The following is a 17174-nucleotide window of genomic DNA, read 5'->3' on the forward strand; positions in this document are numbered from 1 at the left end:
CGGCCGCTCCCCCTCAGCCGCTGCCCCGCCCCCTCCCACCGGAGCCGCTCGCGCCGGAGCCGCCGCAGCCGCAATTCCCGCCACTGCCTGTAGCCCCGCCCACCTCCCGCCCCGCAGCCAATCAGCGAACGCCTCCTGCTCTGCGCACCGGCAAAGGGCGGTGCTGCGCGTGCGCGGTAGTGGCACGGAGTCGGGACTGCAACTCCCAGCAGGCTCTGCGACCGGGGACAGGTGCGCGCTAAGGACAAATTTCATCAAAACGCGGTGCGTGAGAGAGCGCCGGGCTTCCCGCTGGGAAGCCATTCCCGGACTCCTGCCCCTCCAGCCCTTTCCCAAATCCCAGCTCTCCTGGAGCCCCTTCAGGCTCGGGAAGCGGCTCCAAGGATTCCCTGGATCCTTCTCGTCTCCACTTGGACGTTCCCAGCTCTCCCAGCCTGGCATTGGATCCAGCCCCATCCCGACTCCTCTGCGAGAAGGAATTCCGGCCTCCAGGCCCTTCCCTGGCAATCTCGGCACTCCAGGAAGGGTCTCCCTTCCCTTTCCCATCCCCGACTCCCAGAAAAACCCCTGGGCATGGATTCGGAGCCTCCTGGATCCCAGAATCCCGGGATGCTTTGCCTGGGATCCACGCAGCTTCAATCCCATCCCATTCCCAGCCCGGCCCCTCCCCCGATGATCCCAGGCTGCTCCAGCCTTTCCTTGGACACTGCCAGGGATCCGGGGGATCCCACATTCCCTGGGAATTCCTTCCCAAGGTCCCACCCAACCCTTCCCTCTGGATTCGGGATCTGGATCCCAACAGGACAAATCTCCATCCTCATCCCACATCCAGCAGAGGATGGCTCGGAGCAGGAATTCCAAAGAACAGAGGGGGGAAGAAATGATCCGAACTAGGACAAAACCTCATTTTCCCGGAAAAACCCTGGGATTTTCCAGAAATCTGCTGGATGCAGGGGGGGGGACGCGGAATCCCAGAAGAATTCCAGGTGGGAATGAGTCACCGGCTCCAATCTGGTTCCTCACCAGCCCTTCCTGAGTTTTTTCCCTAGGGAATAATTTTTTTCCTAGGGAATAATTTTTCCCGTGGGAAGCAGGAGATGCAGAGCGGGGCCATGATCCCAGCTCGAGGTTGGAATTCCATCCTGGGAAAATTCCCAGCTGGATGATCCGCTCCCAGACAAGGAATGAGCTCTGGAAGTGCCCAGGGCAGGGGTTGAGAATGAGATGATCCTTAAGGTCCCTTCCCGCCCAAACCATTCCATGATTCTGTGATATTTGGGGTCGGATCCATCGTTTTCCATCCCTGGAACAAAGGAATTCCGCTACATCCCATCCCATGGGATTCATCCCAGCGTTCCTGCGCTCCTTGGGCTGCTCCTCGGAATCCCAAGATCCCATAAAACTCCGAGGTGGTTCCGGGAGGGATGAAAAGAGAGGAACGACGGCTCCAGGCATTCCCAAAATCCAGGAATCTCTTGGATTTCATCATCTGGATGGCCTGAATCCATCAGGAATTCCTTCCCGAGCTCCCCTTTCCCAGGGAAATCCCTCCATTCCCGCCTCTCCCAGCCTGGCATTGGATCCAGCCCCATCCCGACTCCTCTGCGGGAAGGAATTCCGGCCTCCAGGCCCTTCCCTGGCAATCTCGGCACTCCAGGAAGGGTCTCCCTTCCCTTTCCCATCCCCGACTCCCAGAAAAACCCCTGGGGATGGATTCGGAGCCTCCTGGATCCCAGAATCCCGGGATGCTTTGCCTGGGATCCACGCAGCTTCAATCCCATCCCATTCCCATCCCGGCACCTCCCCCGATGATCCCAGGCTGCTCCAGCCTTTCCTTGGGCACTGCCAGGGATCCGGGCATTCCCTGGGAATTCCAGCCCAGCCGGGAATTCCTTCCCAAGATCCCAGCCCGAGCTCCCCTTTCCCACTGGGAAGCCATTCCCTGCCTCCTGCCCCTCCAGCCCAAATCCCAAATCCCAGCTCTCCTGGAGCCCCTTCAGGCTCGGGAAGCGGCTCCGAGGATTCCCAGGATCCTTCCCTGATCCAGCCGCACATTCCCGGCTCTCCAGGAGCTCCACAGGTTTGTTTTTTTTTTCCTAAAATTCCTCCTGGCCCATTTTGGGTCGCTGCTACTTTTAATTCCCCTTGGATCAGGAATTCCCAGGAATGTGGGATGGCAGCTCCGGAGGGCTCCGATCCCATCTCCGCTCAACCAGGGCCGACCTCAAACTGGGGCAGCGCCAATCCCGATGTGATTCCAGAGTCATGGAGCGTGTCCGGGGCAGGGAAGGGGTCGGGAATGGGGCTGGAGCCCCGGGAGCGGCTGAGGGAGCTGGGAAAGGGGCTCAGCCTGGGGAAAAGGAGGCTCAGGAGGGAATTTTCCCTCTCTGGAATTCCCTGACAGGAGCCAGGTGGGATCGGGATTTCTCCCAGGAAAAGAGGGAACGGCCCCAAGCTGTTGCAGGGGAGGCTCAGGTTGGATTTTGGGGACAATTCCCGCCTGGAGAGGAGGGTCAGGCAGTGGAAGGGGGAGTCCCCATCCCCGGAGTGTCCAAGGAATTCCTGGATGTGGCACTCGGAGCTGGGGGCAAGGTGGGACTCGACGACCTCGGAGGGCTTTTCCAACCTCGGGAATTCCAGGATTCAGCCAGGAGCCCTTCCCGAGCTCCTCCAGCTCCTCAGGGACACGAATCCCTCTGCTGCCATTCCCTCTCCTGCCATTCCCTCTCCTGCCATTCCCATTCCTGCCATTCCCTCTCCTTCCATTCCCACTCCTTCCATTCCCTCTCTTCCCTCTCCTTCCATTCCCTCTCTTTCCATTCCCTCTCCTGCCATTCCCTCTCCTGCCATTCCCTCTCCTGCCATTCCCATTCCTTCCATTCCCACTCCTGCCATTCCCTCTCCTGCCATTCCCATTCCTTCCATTCCCTCTCCTTCTATTCCCACTCCTGCCATTCCCATTCCTTCCATTCCCTCTCCTTCCATTCCCACTCCTGCCATTCCCTCTCCTGCCATTCCCACTCCAATTCCCATCCCTGAGCAGCTTCCAGGCCTGCACGGAGCCTTCACCACCCTCATCCTCATCCCGACGGGACACAATTCCAAGCATCCCAACATTCCTGCTGGGAATAAATCAGCAGCACCTCCCTGGAGCCCATTTTTGGCCTTTTCCCACCCCAAATTTGGGCCGGCCAAGTTGGATTTTTTGAAGCATCTCCCGAGGCTCCCATGGACCACTGGATTCTTGGAAAACTCCTGGAAAATCAGCTGGCGGTGCCTGAGCTCGGATCAGGAAAGAGCTGACCCCCATTTTCCTGAAGGAAGGGATAAAATCCCGGGATTTAAGCCGGAAAATACCCGGGCAGAACCCAAAAGCCACCACGGGAATGCAAAATTCCAGGGGGAACAACCCCACTTCCCGAGTTTTCCAGCTTGGGAATCCTCCCCACGTTTCCCCGGCGCCGGATCCCATCCGTTCGATGTCCTGCTGCTGGAAGGGGTCGTTGCTTTTCCCTGGAAATTCCTCATCACTCCGGATCCTGCCGGGATTGGCCGTCGGGAACGCTCGGACGCGGATTTGGGACAGAAACGCCAAAAAAAAAAAAAAACCCAAACCATTTAAAACAATTGATATTCTCATTTTCCATCCTGATTTTCCAATATCCGCATCCCAAAGCTGTTCCCGCCCAGCGGGGTTGGCCGTTGGGACCTACAGGGATCCCAAAAAAACCTGGGAATGCTCAAAAAAGGATATTTTTCCTCCTCCTCACCGGCTCGAATCCCTTTGGCCAAATTTGGGGAGAAAAGGCGTTTTTCTGGCAATAAACCCCCCAAAAATGGGAATTTTGAGGAGCTGCTGAGGGGATGAAGCGCTGAGAGGTTGGGAAATTATCCCGGGAAAGGATAAAGGAAGCACGGAGCTTCTCCCAGGCCTAAAATCCGGGGAATTCTTGACAATCCAGGTGGTCCAGGGAAGACAGGAGTGACATTTTTATCCAAAAATTGCTTTTTAAAACGAGAAAAATAAATTTAAAACGTATTTATTTAAAGAAAAGAATGAGTTCCGGTCTCCTGGGAATGCGATGGGGCACAGCGTCACTTCCCAACCCCGTTTTCCCTAAAAATCCCCCAAATCCAGGCTCTCATCCCAACCCTCCAACCACTCCTGTGATGTTCTACCCCCGCTTTGGGGCGTTTTCCCGAATTTTTTGGCTTTTCCAGGCCCAGGTGGTCCCACCTGGGGGGGGCACAAACTCAATTCCCAGATGGAAAAACGCTTCCCTCCCTCCTCCAGCCCTTCCCGGGGAGTCATTCCAAGGAATTACCGAGCTGGGATCGCGGCGCCGGATTCCTGCTGGAATTAATTGAATTATTGAATTCTTTGATTCCCGAGGTGGCGGCAGGGAGAGGGTTCCGGCAGGGATCAGCATTCCCGCTGAAACGACGGGGGAAGGAAATCCCATGGGATGGGGCCGGTTTGGGGGAGAAAGCGGCGGAGGGGGAAGGTTCGGCCTTTCCAAAGGAAAAGCAGCGCCAATTCCCGGCGCCGGAGCGGGCAGATCCCGGTCTCCGCTTCCCGCCGGGCATTTCCATCATCCCTGGAATGCCCGCTCGGAATTTTCTGCTCTCCCCCGGCCAGTCCCAAATCCACGATTCCCACCCTGACGCTCAGCACGGACCGCGCCGGAGCGGGATGGGCGCGGGATCGGGGCTGGATCCGGGATTGAGGGGAACGCCAGGTGGGGAAAAAATCCCCCCCCCCTTCCACCACCACCCCCAAATCCCTCTGGGAAGAGCTTGGGGGAAATGATCCCGACTGCTCGCGATCCGGGAAGCGGCTCCACACGGTGCGGAGCCGTCCCGCCCCACCCCGCCCTCCCCGATCCGCGGGATGGGTGCGGGATGGATGCGGGGGAAGGAAAAGCCGCGCGTTCCCGATCCCGGCTGGCGCATCCCTCCGCCGGCAGCCCCCGGGGGTGGGCTCAGGCGCGCACGTGTCCGGGGCGGGGGTGTGGGATGCGGGTGCACCCCGGCCATATAAACCCCGGCCATAGAAACCCGAGACGCTCCGGCGCCGGGCAAGTCACGGAGCCGAGGAGCCGCCAGCTCCGCTCCGCTCAGGTAGGAATTCCGCTTCCCTGCTTTTTCCAGGATTTTTTTTTTTTTTTGGGGGGGGGGGTTGTTGGTTTTTTGTTGGTTTTTGTTGGTTTTTGTTGGTTTTTTGTTGGTTTTTTGTTGGGTTTTTTTTTTTTTTTTCCCCTCTCCCCTCCTCATCCAGGAGGTTTCCGCTTCGGGGATGGATCCCTGAATCCGCCCCCGTTGCCTGCTGAGGGTGGAACGAAATCTCCTTCCCGAGGGATGGAGCCGGCCCCGCTATCCCACCGCAGGAAAAGTTTCGCTCTCCAGCCCCAAAATCCAGCGGGGATGCAACAAGAGGCGGCGTGGCCTGCCCGGAGCCGCGGGGTGCTGCCGGATTCCTCCGGGATACAGGGAATTTCTGGGCTTTTAGGGAATTTTTTTAGGGGAGCTGCCACGCCACGATTTTGCCCATCCCGTATTCCCACTCCTTTCCCTTCGGCTCGGGACCTCCCCGGGATGCTCCTGCCTTGCGAGCCAGCCCTAAAATCACCCAAAAACCGGGACGAGCGTGGGATTATTTTTGTTGTTGCTTTGTTCGGTTCAGATCCCCCCACCCCCCCAAAAAAAAAGCAGGAAGGAGCGGCTGAGAAGACGGGAATGCCGGGGGGAAAAATGTTATTCCCGATGGTTTTTTCCCCTCCGAGCAGCCTTTCCCGGCTCCCATCTGTGTTTCCAGTCACACCGCGGCGCCTCATTTGGGCCAATTATGGCCAATTACCTGATTGAGGGGCACCGCGGAAAGGCAGCGCTGATTTTTCCTGCCGAGCACCGGGCATCTGTAGCCAACCCCCCCCCTCCCTCCTCCTTCTCCTCCCCAGCATTCCCAAATCCCTCTTTTTTCTCCCCGAAATGCCCCCAAAAGCCGCCGGCACAAAGCCAGGATTTGGGGGAGCAGGGCAGGGATTTAGCGGGGGACACTCTTGGATGATAATTTGCTTTTTTTTTTTCCCCCCGGGAAAAGCTTTCCCTCCTTCCATGGATCCTTCCCGGCCGCCTCTGTGTCACCCTCTGGATCAGGCCTTGGCTCCAGGAAGGGGGGAAAAAAAAAAAAGGGGGGGGATTCGTGCTGGTTTTACCCCGGCAGTGGGAAGCGGGAATGCTGCGGGATGTGCCCCTCACGTGGCGGGGCCGATCCCAAACCGGGAATGCCGGCGCATCCTTGGAGGAGGTGTTTGGGGCAGGAGGATGGCGATCCCACAGCCGGGATAATCCCGTGGGAAGAGGCGCTGGGAGCTGCCCGCGAGCTCCCGGCCCGAACCGCCTCAAATCGAGCGGATAAAATCCCATCGCCGGCAGCACCTGCTGCCCCTTCCACCTCCTCTCCTCGCCTTATTCCCGTCCCCGCTGCTCCCAGAATGGAGAAGGCAGCGTCTCCCACCTCATCCCAGCCGGAGCAATCCATAAAAGCCGCTTTTCCTTGATGGATAAACCCCGCCGTTATCTCAACCGCAGGCTGGATTTCCAGAAAAAAAAAAAACAAAAAAAAACAAAAAAACCCACGAAACCCCACAGAAACCTCATTTTTTTTTTATTGTTTTTATTCCTCCCCAAATGAATGAGGGTGATTCAACCGCGTGGAAAACTCCATGGATTCACCCTTGGGGCAGCAGGGATGGAGCGGCCGTGTCCTGGCACATCCCTCCGGCATGGATGGGGGGGTCGTTTTTTTGGGGAGGAAAAGGAAGATTTGTAGCCGGGAGGAGCTTTTTGGGGTGGCCGTGACATCCCCGGGCACGACCGGAGCATCCCTCGGGAAAGGAAGGCCCAAGTTGGGTTTTCCCGGAGGAAAAAATATTGTTTAAAATGGTGAAAAAATGGGGGGGAGGGAGGGAAAATGTGGGAAAAGGGGGAAGAATGGGTGGGAAAAAACAGGGGAAACAGAAATAACGGGGGGAAATGGGAAAGAATAGGAAAAAAAATAGGGGAAACTGAAATATTGGGGGAAATGGGGGAAAAACACATCCCTTTTTTTTTTCCCCCCCCATGGATTCGTGACTGGGAAACTCGGGAAGGGGCTTGGAGCTGTCACCACCCTCCCCCAGGAAGAAAATCCCCGAAAAGCGTCCTTCCCTTTTCCCTGATTGAATTTTGGGGCGGGGGCGGGATGCACAAAGCGGGATCCGCTCCCTCTTTTCCCGGCCCATCCCGATCCCATCTTCCCACGAACCGCGCAGGAATCTCGGCGCCTCCTTCCCCGCTCTCCCCAGGACTCGGGAACCTCTTGGGGACAGCGACAGAGGGGTGGCAGCTCCTTTCCCGGCTCTGCCCATCCCGCTTTTCCCGGGGTGGCGTGGGGGGGGGGGGGGGGGGGAGGAATTTTGCCCTCTCCCGGGAGCTTCGTGCCAAGCCTGTGACTCACTCGGCCGCTTTTAATGACTCGATGGAGATTAAGCCTCGATTCCTGCTCCTTATCAGCTTCCCCCCGGACCCTCCGGCAAATGACAGGCGCGAGTTGTCACCGCCCGGCTGCCGGGGACAAAAGGTGACCGTCATGCCAGGCAGGGAGCCCGCAGGATGCTCCGGGGCTCCTCCAGGAGCGCGGGGGCGTCTTTGGGAAACGGGGGGGGGGGGGGGAAATTGGGGACCCCCCCCCCCTCGGCAGGTGCCGAAATGTCCCCAAAACCAGCGGGGATGGCGCAGAGCTGCGGCCACCGAGGGGTCCTGGCTCTCATCCAGGGGCTGGGGGGGCTCTTCCAGCGTGGAGGGGTTTGGGTGTCACATCCCTGTCCTGGTGGTCTCTGGTCCCTCTGTGTGGTTCCTTCATTGTTCCCTAAACCTGGTGCCACCTCCCTGTCCTGGTCACCTCTGTCCAGTCCCGTATTTATCCCCTAAACCTGGTGCCACCTCCCTGTCCTGGTGGTCTCTGTCCCCTCTGATCCCATATATATCCCCTAACCCTGGTGCCACCTCCCTGTCCTGGTCACCTCTGTCCAGTCCCATCTTTATCCCATAAACCTGGTGCCACATCCCCATCCTGGTCCTCTGTCCAGTCCCATATTTATCCCATAAATCTGGTGCCACCTCCCCATCCTGCCCTTCTCTGTCCCCTCTGTGTGGTTCCTTCATTGTCCCCTAACCCTGGTGCCACCTCCCTGTCCTGGTCACCTCTGTCCCCTCTGATCCCATATTTATCCCATAAACCTGGTGCCACATCCCCATCCTGGTGGTCTCTGTCCCCTTTGATCCCATATTTACCCCATAAACCTGGTGCTACATCCCTGTCCTGGTCCTCTCTGTTTGGTCCCATATTTATCCCTTAACCCTGGTGCCACCTCCCTGTCCTGGTGGTCTCTGTCCCCTCTGATCCCGTATTTATCCCATAAACCTGGTGCCACCTCCCCATCCTGCTCCTCTCTGTCACCTCTGTCCGGTCCCTTCATTGTCCCCTAACCCTGGTGCCACCTCCCTGTCCTGGTCACCTCTGTCTCATCCCATATTTATCCCATAAACCTGGTGCCACCTCCCCATCCTGCTCCTCTCTGTCCCCTCTGATCCCATATGTATCCCATAACCCTGGTGCCACCTCCCCGTCCTGGTCACCTCTGTCTGGTCCCGTATTTATCCCATAAACCTGGTGCCACCTCCCTGTCCTGGTCCTCTCTGTCCCCTCTGATCCCATATGTATCCCATAAACCTGGTGCCACCTCCCTGTCCTGGTCACCTCTGTCTGATCCCATATTTATCCCATAACCCTGGTGCCACCTCCCTGTCCTGGTCACCTCTGTCTGGTCCCGTATTTATCCCATAACCCTGGTGCCACATCCCCATCCTGCCCCTCTCTGTCACCTCTGTCCGGTCCCTTCATTGTCCCCTAACCCTGGTGCCACCTCCCTGTCCTGGTCACCTCTGTCTGATCCCATATTTATCCCATAAACCTGGTGCCACATCCCCATCCTGCCCCTTCTGTCCCCTCTGATCCCATATTTATCCCTTAACCCTGGTGCCACCTCCCTGTCCCTTCTCTGTCTCCTCTATCCGACCCCAGATTTATCCCCTAACCCTGGTCCCACACAGCTCCGACCCCAGAGAAGCCGGATCCCTTTTCCCGGCAGGATGAGGGCAAAGAGGGATGGGGAGGATCCACGTTCCCGTTCCCAGGTGGCCACTGGGATGAAGCCCCGGGAACTGGGAGGGAAGCGCGAGGCCTGGGTCGTGTCGGTCACTGATGTTGGTAGAACCCGCTGGGACACGGAATTCTATGGGAATTCTATGGGAATTCTATGGGAATTCTGTGGGAATTCTGTGGGAATTCTGTGGGAATTCTGTGGGAATTGGGCTCAGATCCCAGCAATCCATGATCCGAGGATTGACTTGAACCATCCTAGGATAGGGACAGGGCTGGCAGCTCCCCAAAACCAGCCCGGAGCGGGAAATGGCACGGATGGGAACCATCCAGCTCCGGGAACAGCTGGGAATGCGCTGCCCCACCACGTCCAGCCCCGGCCGGGACCTGTGCCATGAGAGAGCCCGGAAAAAAACGAACCCGGAACACTCCGGATCCTTTTTGGGAGCAGCTCCTTTCCCGACGGGATAATTTTGGCAGGGAGAGGCTGGGCTGAGGCCGGGCACATTTTGGTGCAGGCACCGTCCCGGTTGGACGGATTTTCCTGGATTTTGTGGGGTTTTGACTGGATTTCGCGGGGTTTTGGCGGGGTTTTGACGGAATTTCGCGGGGTTTTGACGGAATTTCACGGGGTTTTGGCGGGGTTTTGTGGGGTTTTGACGGGATTTCACGGGGGTTTGGTGGGATTTCACGGGGTTTTGACGGAATTTCGCGAGGTTTTGACGGGATTTTGCGGGGTTTCGCGGGGTTTCGGCGGGATTTCGCGGGGTTTCGGCGGGATTTCGCGGGGTTTTGACGGGATTTCGCGGGGTTTCGGCGGGATTTCGCGGGATTTTGACGGGTCCGTCCCTGCCGTGCGCAGCCACCATGAGGGCCGTGCTCTGGGACCTGCTGCTGCTGTGCCTCTTCGCCCGGGCGCGGGGCGACTGCCGGGGCGACTGCCTGCACTGCGACCGCCAGCTCTACCGCGACAGCTTCGACGTCCTCGTGAGTGCCGCCACGGCCCCTTGTCCCCGGTCCCGTGGGCACCCTCCTCCCTCAGCGGGATTGGGGTCCCGGGGTGGGATTTGGGTCTGGAGGGGGAGGTGCCGCCGGCTGTCGCTGTCCGTGGGCATCGAGGCGGTCCCGAGGGAGGGTGAAGATCCCAAATCGGGATCCCAAACACCCCCAGCTTTCATCCCCCATTGCTCCTCACCCATCCCAACCCCATCCTCCGAGGAGCCTCCGAAATCCCGCTTGGAGCCCGGTGGGGGCGGGATGAGCTCGGAGAACCCCTCCCGGTCTCGATTTGCCTCCCACCCTGGATGGGAAGAGCCATAATCCCGCAATTTGGGCTTTTCCCAGCTCCCGATCCTTTTCCGCTCCGCTGAGCCGTGGCCGTGGCCCGGCCGGCTGCGATCCCGTCTCCGCCATTCCCGAGGGATTATCCATCACCTCTCCCCACCCACTCCCCTATTTATCCGCGATGACAAATCCCAGCGCGTCCCCCCCTTCCCGAAAGGAGCCGGCAGCTCGGAAGGCCCCAGGGTTGGGAAATATCCCCCCAAAAATCTCAGGAGGGACCAGAGATTCCAGGAGATGCTGGAGCCACCCCAGTGCCACCCAAGGGCACATCACTGCCACCAAGTTTTGGGGGGCCACCACGCTGGTTTGGCCCCAAAATGTTGGTTTGAAGGCACCAGCACCTTCTTCCTGCCTGGTCCTGCTCCTGGAGCTCCAGCTGGAAACTGGGAGAGGAGCTGGGATGGTTGGTGGCTCCTGGATCCCGTGGCAGGTCCGATCCCAAAGCAAGAGCGGTTTGAACCGGGAACGGAGGGATTTGGGGTCTTCCGAGGCTCAGTTTGGGCTGGAAGAAGCCTCGCGGTGGGATTTGGTGCAACCCTTCCGCCAAAGCAACGCCCGAGGAAGTCCCGTCAGCTCCGTCGGAGGTGGGAGCAGGAGATTCCCCGGAGTTCCAGGTGCCAGGGAGGGACAGGGACCAGCTGCTCCTCCAGCTGTGGGTGAACCGCCCCATCCCGCTCCCCAAAACCCACAGAGGCACCAAGCAAAGATCGGGAAGAGCCTCCCCAGGTGGTTTTGGCACTGGATGTGGAGGATCGTCGGCTGCTGCTTGCCGAGGGTTCCCAACCCGCTCCGAGCCGTTTCCATGGGAATTCAGACCACAGCTCCACGGCCGAGGAGCCCGGGATGTCCGTGCTGGAGGGTGCCAGGACCTCTGATGGTGGGGCTGGGCTGAATCCTCTCGAACTGCACAGATCCATCCCTTCCATCGGCGCCGACCCTTCCAAAGCCTTGGAAATCCCAGGAGAGGACCTCGGCTCAGAGCAGGATGCCCTCGGTGACCCCACAAGGCCCCATCCTACAAAACGCTCCTCACCGCCTCGCTTGGGGACAATTCTCCTTCTTTTGGGTTTTGTCGGCGGAGCCCTCGGGGATGGGAAGAGCCGATGGAGCTGCAGCCCTGAGCGACCACGCCGGGACTTGTGGCACCTCCCTCTTGGCCGAGCTGATGGTCCCAAGGTGAGGAGAAGCTCGGCAGAGCTTTGGGGCCTGCAGGCGGCCACGGGAACCCCGACGTCCTCCAGCACGGGGTCCCCAGCTGGGGCTCGGCGTTTGAAGGACCCCGCCGTGAAGGAGACGCCGGGATGGAGACGATTCCGCGTGCAGGAGGACAACCCTTCCCTTCTGGGCCTTCCACCCACGGCTCCTTCTGGTGTTTGTTGAGTTTGGTTCTTCCACGATCTTTTCCGGATGGTTTTCCCTGGGCGCTGCGCCGGGTCCGCGTCCGGCTCCGATGGATGAGGCACAACCGCGGTGGGATGAACCCGTGGGCGCTGAGGGAGCCCAGGGACACCTGTGACGAAGGGACGTGGTGAGGGGGGCCCGTTCCTGGGGGCTGGAGGATCCAAAGGTCACCGCTGCCTTTGAGGAAGGCGTGGAGGAGGATCTGGGAAGCTTCCCATGGATCCCCAGCGAGGTGTTGGAGCGCATCGTCCTGCAGAGCTTTCCCGAAGGTTTGGAGGATGGGAAGGTCACCGGGAGCAGCCAGCGGGGATTTTTGGAGGGGAAGAAGTGCTTGACCAGCGCCGTGGCTCTCTGCAGCCGGACAGCCGGGCTTGACCTTCATCCCCGTGTCCCGTGACATCCTCAGGGCCAATGCCGGGGCAGTGAGGTGGAGTCGAACCTGGAGGAGCTGGACTTGTTTGGGATAACGGGGCAGGAGCACCCTCAGCAGATGCTGCAGAGCTGGGAGGGGTGGGGTGAGCCCACAGGGTCCCGCTGCCATCCGGAGGAACGTTCCCAGCTGGAGAAACCTTGGGAAGAGCAGCAAGGAGAGGAGCAAAGTCCTGTCCCTGGGGAGGAACAGCTCCAGGCACCGGGACCTGCCATGGGAACGTGCCAGAGGTCCCTTCCCACCTCCACCATCCCATCCCATCCCATCCCATCCCATCCCATCCCATCCCATCCCATCCCATCCCATCCCATCCCATCCCATCCCATCCCATCCCATCCTATCTCCACTGTCCTGTCCTAACTCCACCATCCCATCCCATCCCATCCCATCCCATCCCATCCCATCCCATCCCATCCCATCCCATCCCATCCCAGCTCCACCATCCCATCCCATCCCATCCCATCCCATCCCATCCCATCCCATCCCACCCCATCTCACCTCCACCATCCCTTCCCACCTCCACCATCCCATCCCGTCCCTTCCTGTCCCGTCCCGTCCCGTCCCATCCCATCCCATCCCATTCCATCCCGTCCCAGCTCCACCAGCCTGTCCCACCATCCCATCCTGTCCCAGCTCCACCATCCCATCCCGTCCCAGCTCCACCATCCCATCCCATCCCATCCCATCCCATCCCATCCCATCCCATCCCATCCCAGCTCCACCATCCCATCCCATCCCGTCCCAGCTCCACCATCCCATCCCATCCCATCCCATCCCATCCCATCCCATCCCATCCCATCCCACCCCATCCCATCCCATCCCGTCCCAGCTCCACCATCCCATCCCATCCCATCCCATCCCATCCCATCCCATCCCATCCCATCCCATCCCATCCCATCCCATCCCGTCCCAGCTCCACCATCCCATCCCATCCCATCCCATCCCATCCCATCCCATCCCATCCCATCCCATCCCAGCTCCACCATCCCATCCCATCCCATCCCATCCCATCCCATCCCATCCCATCCCATCCCATCCCATCCCATCCCATCCCATCCCATCCCATCCCATCCCATCCCATCCCGTCCCAGCTCCACTCTCCCCTCCCATCCCAGCTCCACCAGCCTGTCCCACCATCCCATCCCGTCCCAGCTCCACCATCCCATCCCATCCCATCCCATCCCAGCTCCACCATCCCATGACTCGATGGTTTTTGGGTTGAAGGGCCCAGCAGAGCCCAGAATGGTGCAGCAGGAGCGTGGAATTCGATGGGAAGAGCGGAGCGTGTCGGGGGGGAAGGTTGGAGACGGGTGCTGAGCATCTCCACTCTGGGAACGGGGTTTGGGAGGGGACACCTCCCGGGATGAGGCCAGGGAAGCGCTGACAAGCTGCCGGCCCCTTTCCCTGGGCGTGGTTGGGTGTCGGATGGGCTGGAAGCGCAGGGATGCCGGAGTACCTGGATCTGGATGCTCTTGGAGATCCCTTCCAACCCAACCATTCCCCGCTTCGGGGCACAGTCCCGGGCGCTCCATCCCTCTGACGCCCGTCCGTGTTTCCCTCGCAGATCTGCATCCTGGAGTGCGAAGGCGAAGCGGTGCCGAGGGCCACCTGGGAGCTGTGCGCGGCCGCCGGCCGAGCCGCCCCGCGGCCCCGCGACCTCGCCGCCGAGCCCTGGCCCGGCGCGGCTCCGGCGCTGCCGGCGGGCCCGGCCGACCCTCTCCAGGTCACCGAGCTGCTGCGGCGCCGCGGGGCCGACACCGACGAGGCCGCGCCGGGCACCTTCCCGCAGCCTCCCGAGGAGGACATTTCCCGGCGGCTCGGCCGCTTCCCGCCGGGAACGGGCGGCTGGCACCCGGCGCCGGCGGCCAAGGGGGTGCAGAAGAGGTACGGGGGCTTCATCGGGGTGCGCAAGTCGGCTCGGAAGTGGAACAACCAGAAGAGGTTTAGCGAGTTCCTGAAGCAGTACCTGGGGATGGCGCCGCGCTCCAGTGAGTACGGCCTCGGCGGCGGCACCGGCGAGCACAACGAGATCTAAACCGAGACCCCGCCGGGGCCGCCGAGCGCCAACCCTCCACCCCTGCCCGCCACATTCCATGGGTGCCATCCAACAAGGGGGCCATCACAAAGAGAATCCATTCGGAAATGGCTCGGAAACGCCAAATCGGAGGCCGGGGAGGGACGCGGAGGCGGCGCGGGAAGGGCCTTCTCCGGGGTCACCTTCGGGGTCACCTTCGGGGTCACCTTCGGGGTCACCCTCCCGCCCAGGGAGGATGGGCTGAAGGGGTTTGTGCTCCACGTCCAGCACGGGTTGGTTCCCCCCAGTACAAAAAAAAACCCTCAAAAAATAGGGAAAAAAAAAAAAAATCAGGAATTCAAAAAGAAATGAGGAAAATGTTACAAATTTTTCATTTTTTTAAAAAAAAAAACACCAAAATCGAGATTTGAGAACGGTTTGCAAGTCAAAGGAAATGGAAAAGAACGTTAAAGGAAAGAAGCAGCTAAATGAAAAAAAAAAGAAATTAAATGAAGGAAAAAAAAAAAAAAGAGAATTTCCATCCCTGAAAATCAAATAATTTCAATGAGTTCAATTTAAAAAGGGTGAGGAGAACGGGAAAATACTTAAAAGAAATAAAAAAGGAATTAAAAAATTTCAAAAGGAATGAAAAAATGAACTTCAGAAGCGTATAAAAAAAATTTAAAAAGATTTCAAAAGTATTTAAAAGGAATAAAGAATGAATTTCGAAAATATTTAAAAGGAATAAAGATTAAATTTTTAAAGTATTTAAAAGAAAATTAAAAAAAAGGATCGAAATAATTTAAAAGGAATAAAAGACCGCTCCAAATCCTTTAAAAGAAGCTTAAAAAAGGAGGCAAAACATTTAAAATAAGCGGGATGAAAGCATTTAAAACAAATTTTAATGAGGAGCAAAAGCTGAGGTCGATTAAATTAAAAACGTAAAAAAATAAAAAGGGATTAAACAAAAAGGGATTAAACAAAAAGAGGTTAAACAAAAAGAGATTTTTACAAAACCAGGCCTGTTCCACGTAGGAATGAAACAATTCCCGCCCGGAATTGTTCCCGTCCAGTCCCCGCTGCCCCCGTTGAGCCGGGGTTGATCCCACGCCGCCATTCCCAAGGGAATTCCGGAATTCCGGGACGCTCGGAGCCCCCTCTTCCCCTGCAGCTGCCGAGACGCCCCCACCCCCCTCTCTCCCCTCCCACCCCCCCCAAATTCCAAATTTGGGAGAATTTTAACATTTTTCCACTTTTGGGGTTTTTTTTTCCCATTTTTCCTTTTTTTTCCCACCCACCCCCCCCCCCTAAATCCCGGGATTTCCTCCATCCCAATCCCAGGGAGGGAGAACCCCTCTCTCCCTCCGCTCTCGGCTCAGCAGCTGCTTCTTTTTTTCGTTGTTGTCGTTTTCGGGGTTTGGTTTTTTTTTTCCTTCTTTTTATTTTTTTATCCTTTTTTTTCCCCCCCCCCCCCGCCCTCTTTAATCCCCTTTTTTTTTTTTTTTTCAATTTTTTTTCCTTCTCCTTTTTTTTTTTTTTTTTTTTTTTTTTTTCCTTTTTTCCCGATTTTATTTTGTATTTTTTTTGTAGCGTTCCGGCACCGCTTCCCAGCACCTTCCGCCCGGCACAGGCAAAATTAAACCCTGCTCCTGCCCCAGCCGCTCCATCCTCTCTCTGCCGGACCCCAAAGCGCTTCAGACCCGAAATCTCTTTGCTCTTCACCCACTTAAAGCCACATTTAACCCCGGAGCCGACGAATTCCGACGGGAGCGCCAATTCCGACGGGAGGGAGGGAGGGATCCGCGCGGAACGGGCGGAGATCGATGCAAAATACGGGAGAGACAAAAAAAAAAAAAAAAAAAGACGGAATTTTTGCCGGAAAAAATTCGGAATTTTTAATTTTTTTTTTTTTTTTTTTTTTTTTTTGGGCGGGAGGTGGGGGCGGGGCGTTGGTTTTGGGGTTTGGTGTTTTTTTTTTGGTCCAGCAAAATCAACCCCGAATTCCCAGATTTTCCCAGCTCTGGAGATGGGATTTTGGCTTCCCGTTGGGATTCATTCCCAACTTTCAAGGGTCGCATCCCGACTCCCGCCCAGCTCCCCAAAATTCCGTAAATCCTCATTTATTTTCGTTTCAATTCCCCCTCTTTTGTTTCCTTTTGTTGCCGCCATTCCCCCCTTTTTCCGAGCGCTTTCCTTGGAATTTCGTGACCACTCCGGGGCCGACGCCTTTGCTCCGCACCTCGACCCGCCAGCGCCTTCCCGGCGCGTCCCAACCCCAGAAAATGTGGGATTTCCCCACATCATTCCCAGGAGGACAATCCAAATCCGGCCGATTCCCTCCTTCCCGCTTCATCCCAAAAAAAACCCCCCCACCCCATTCCCGAAGTTTATCCCGGCCTCACCCGCGGCGCCGCCGCCGTCGCCTTCTTTTGTTTAAAAAAAAAAAAAACGCCAAAAAACCATAAAAGACGAGAATCCCGCCGGGAAAAAGCACCCGAAAAACCCAAAAAAAAAAACCAAAAAAAAAAAAGAAATAGGGAAAAAATTCCAGGATAATCCCGAAATGTTGTTGTTTTTAATTGTTTCCTACAAAGATTTCTCCATTAAACTTGTACATAGCAAAAGGATTAATAAATCAGTTTACTGTTTCTACGATCTGATTGCGACTGGCCACCGTCACTCGGGCGTGAGCGGCTTCCCGCTGTCCCATCCCACGGGAATTCCTTGGATTTACGGGGCTGGGGGAGAAAAAAAAGTGGAGATTTTGGGGTGTATTTAAAAAA

The 17174-nt window shown here is 57.5% G+C and overlaps 1 protein-coding gene across 1 annotated transcript; it reads left to right on the plus strand.

Annotated features, from left to right (window-relative positions):
- Positions 1-5084: 5084 nt before the first annotated feature.
- Positions 5085-16158, plus strand: PNOC (prepronociceptin). The gene is made up of 4 exons (XM_069008671.1): positions 5085-5121; positions 10065-10189; positions 13942-14365; positions 15982-16158. The coding sequence occupies exons 2-4, from the start codon at positions 10070-10072 to the stop codon at positions 16029-16031; spliced, it is 594 nt and encodes a 197-aa protein (XP_068864772.1). The 5' UTR covers positions 5085-5121; positions 10065-10069; the 3' UTR covers positions 16032-16158.
- The last annotated feature ends 1016 nt before the right edge of the window (positions 16159-17174 follow it).

The sequence above is a fragment of the Aphelocoma coerulescens genome, chromosome 3 (genome assembly GCF_041296385.1).
Source record: "Aphelocoma coerulescens isolate FSJ_1873_10779 chromosome 3, UR_Acoe_1.0, whole genome shotgun sequence".
Taxonomy (NCBI): Eukaryota; Metazoa; Chordata; class Aves; order Passeriformes; family Corvidae; genus Aphelocoma; species Aphelocoma coerulescens.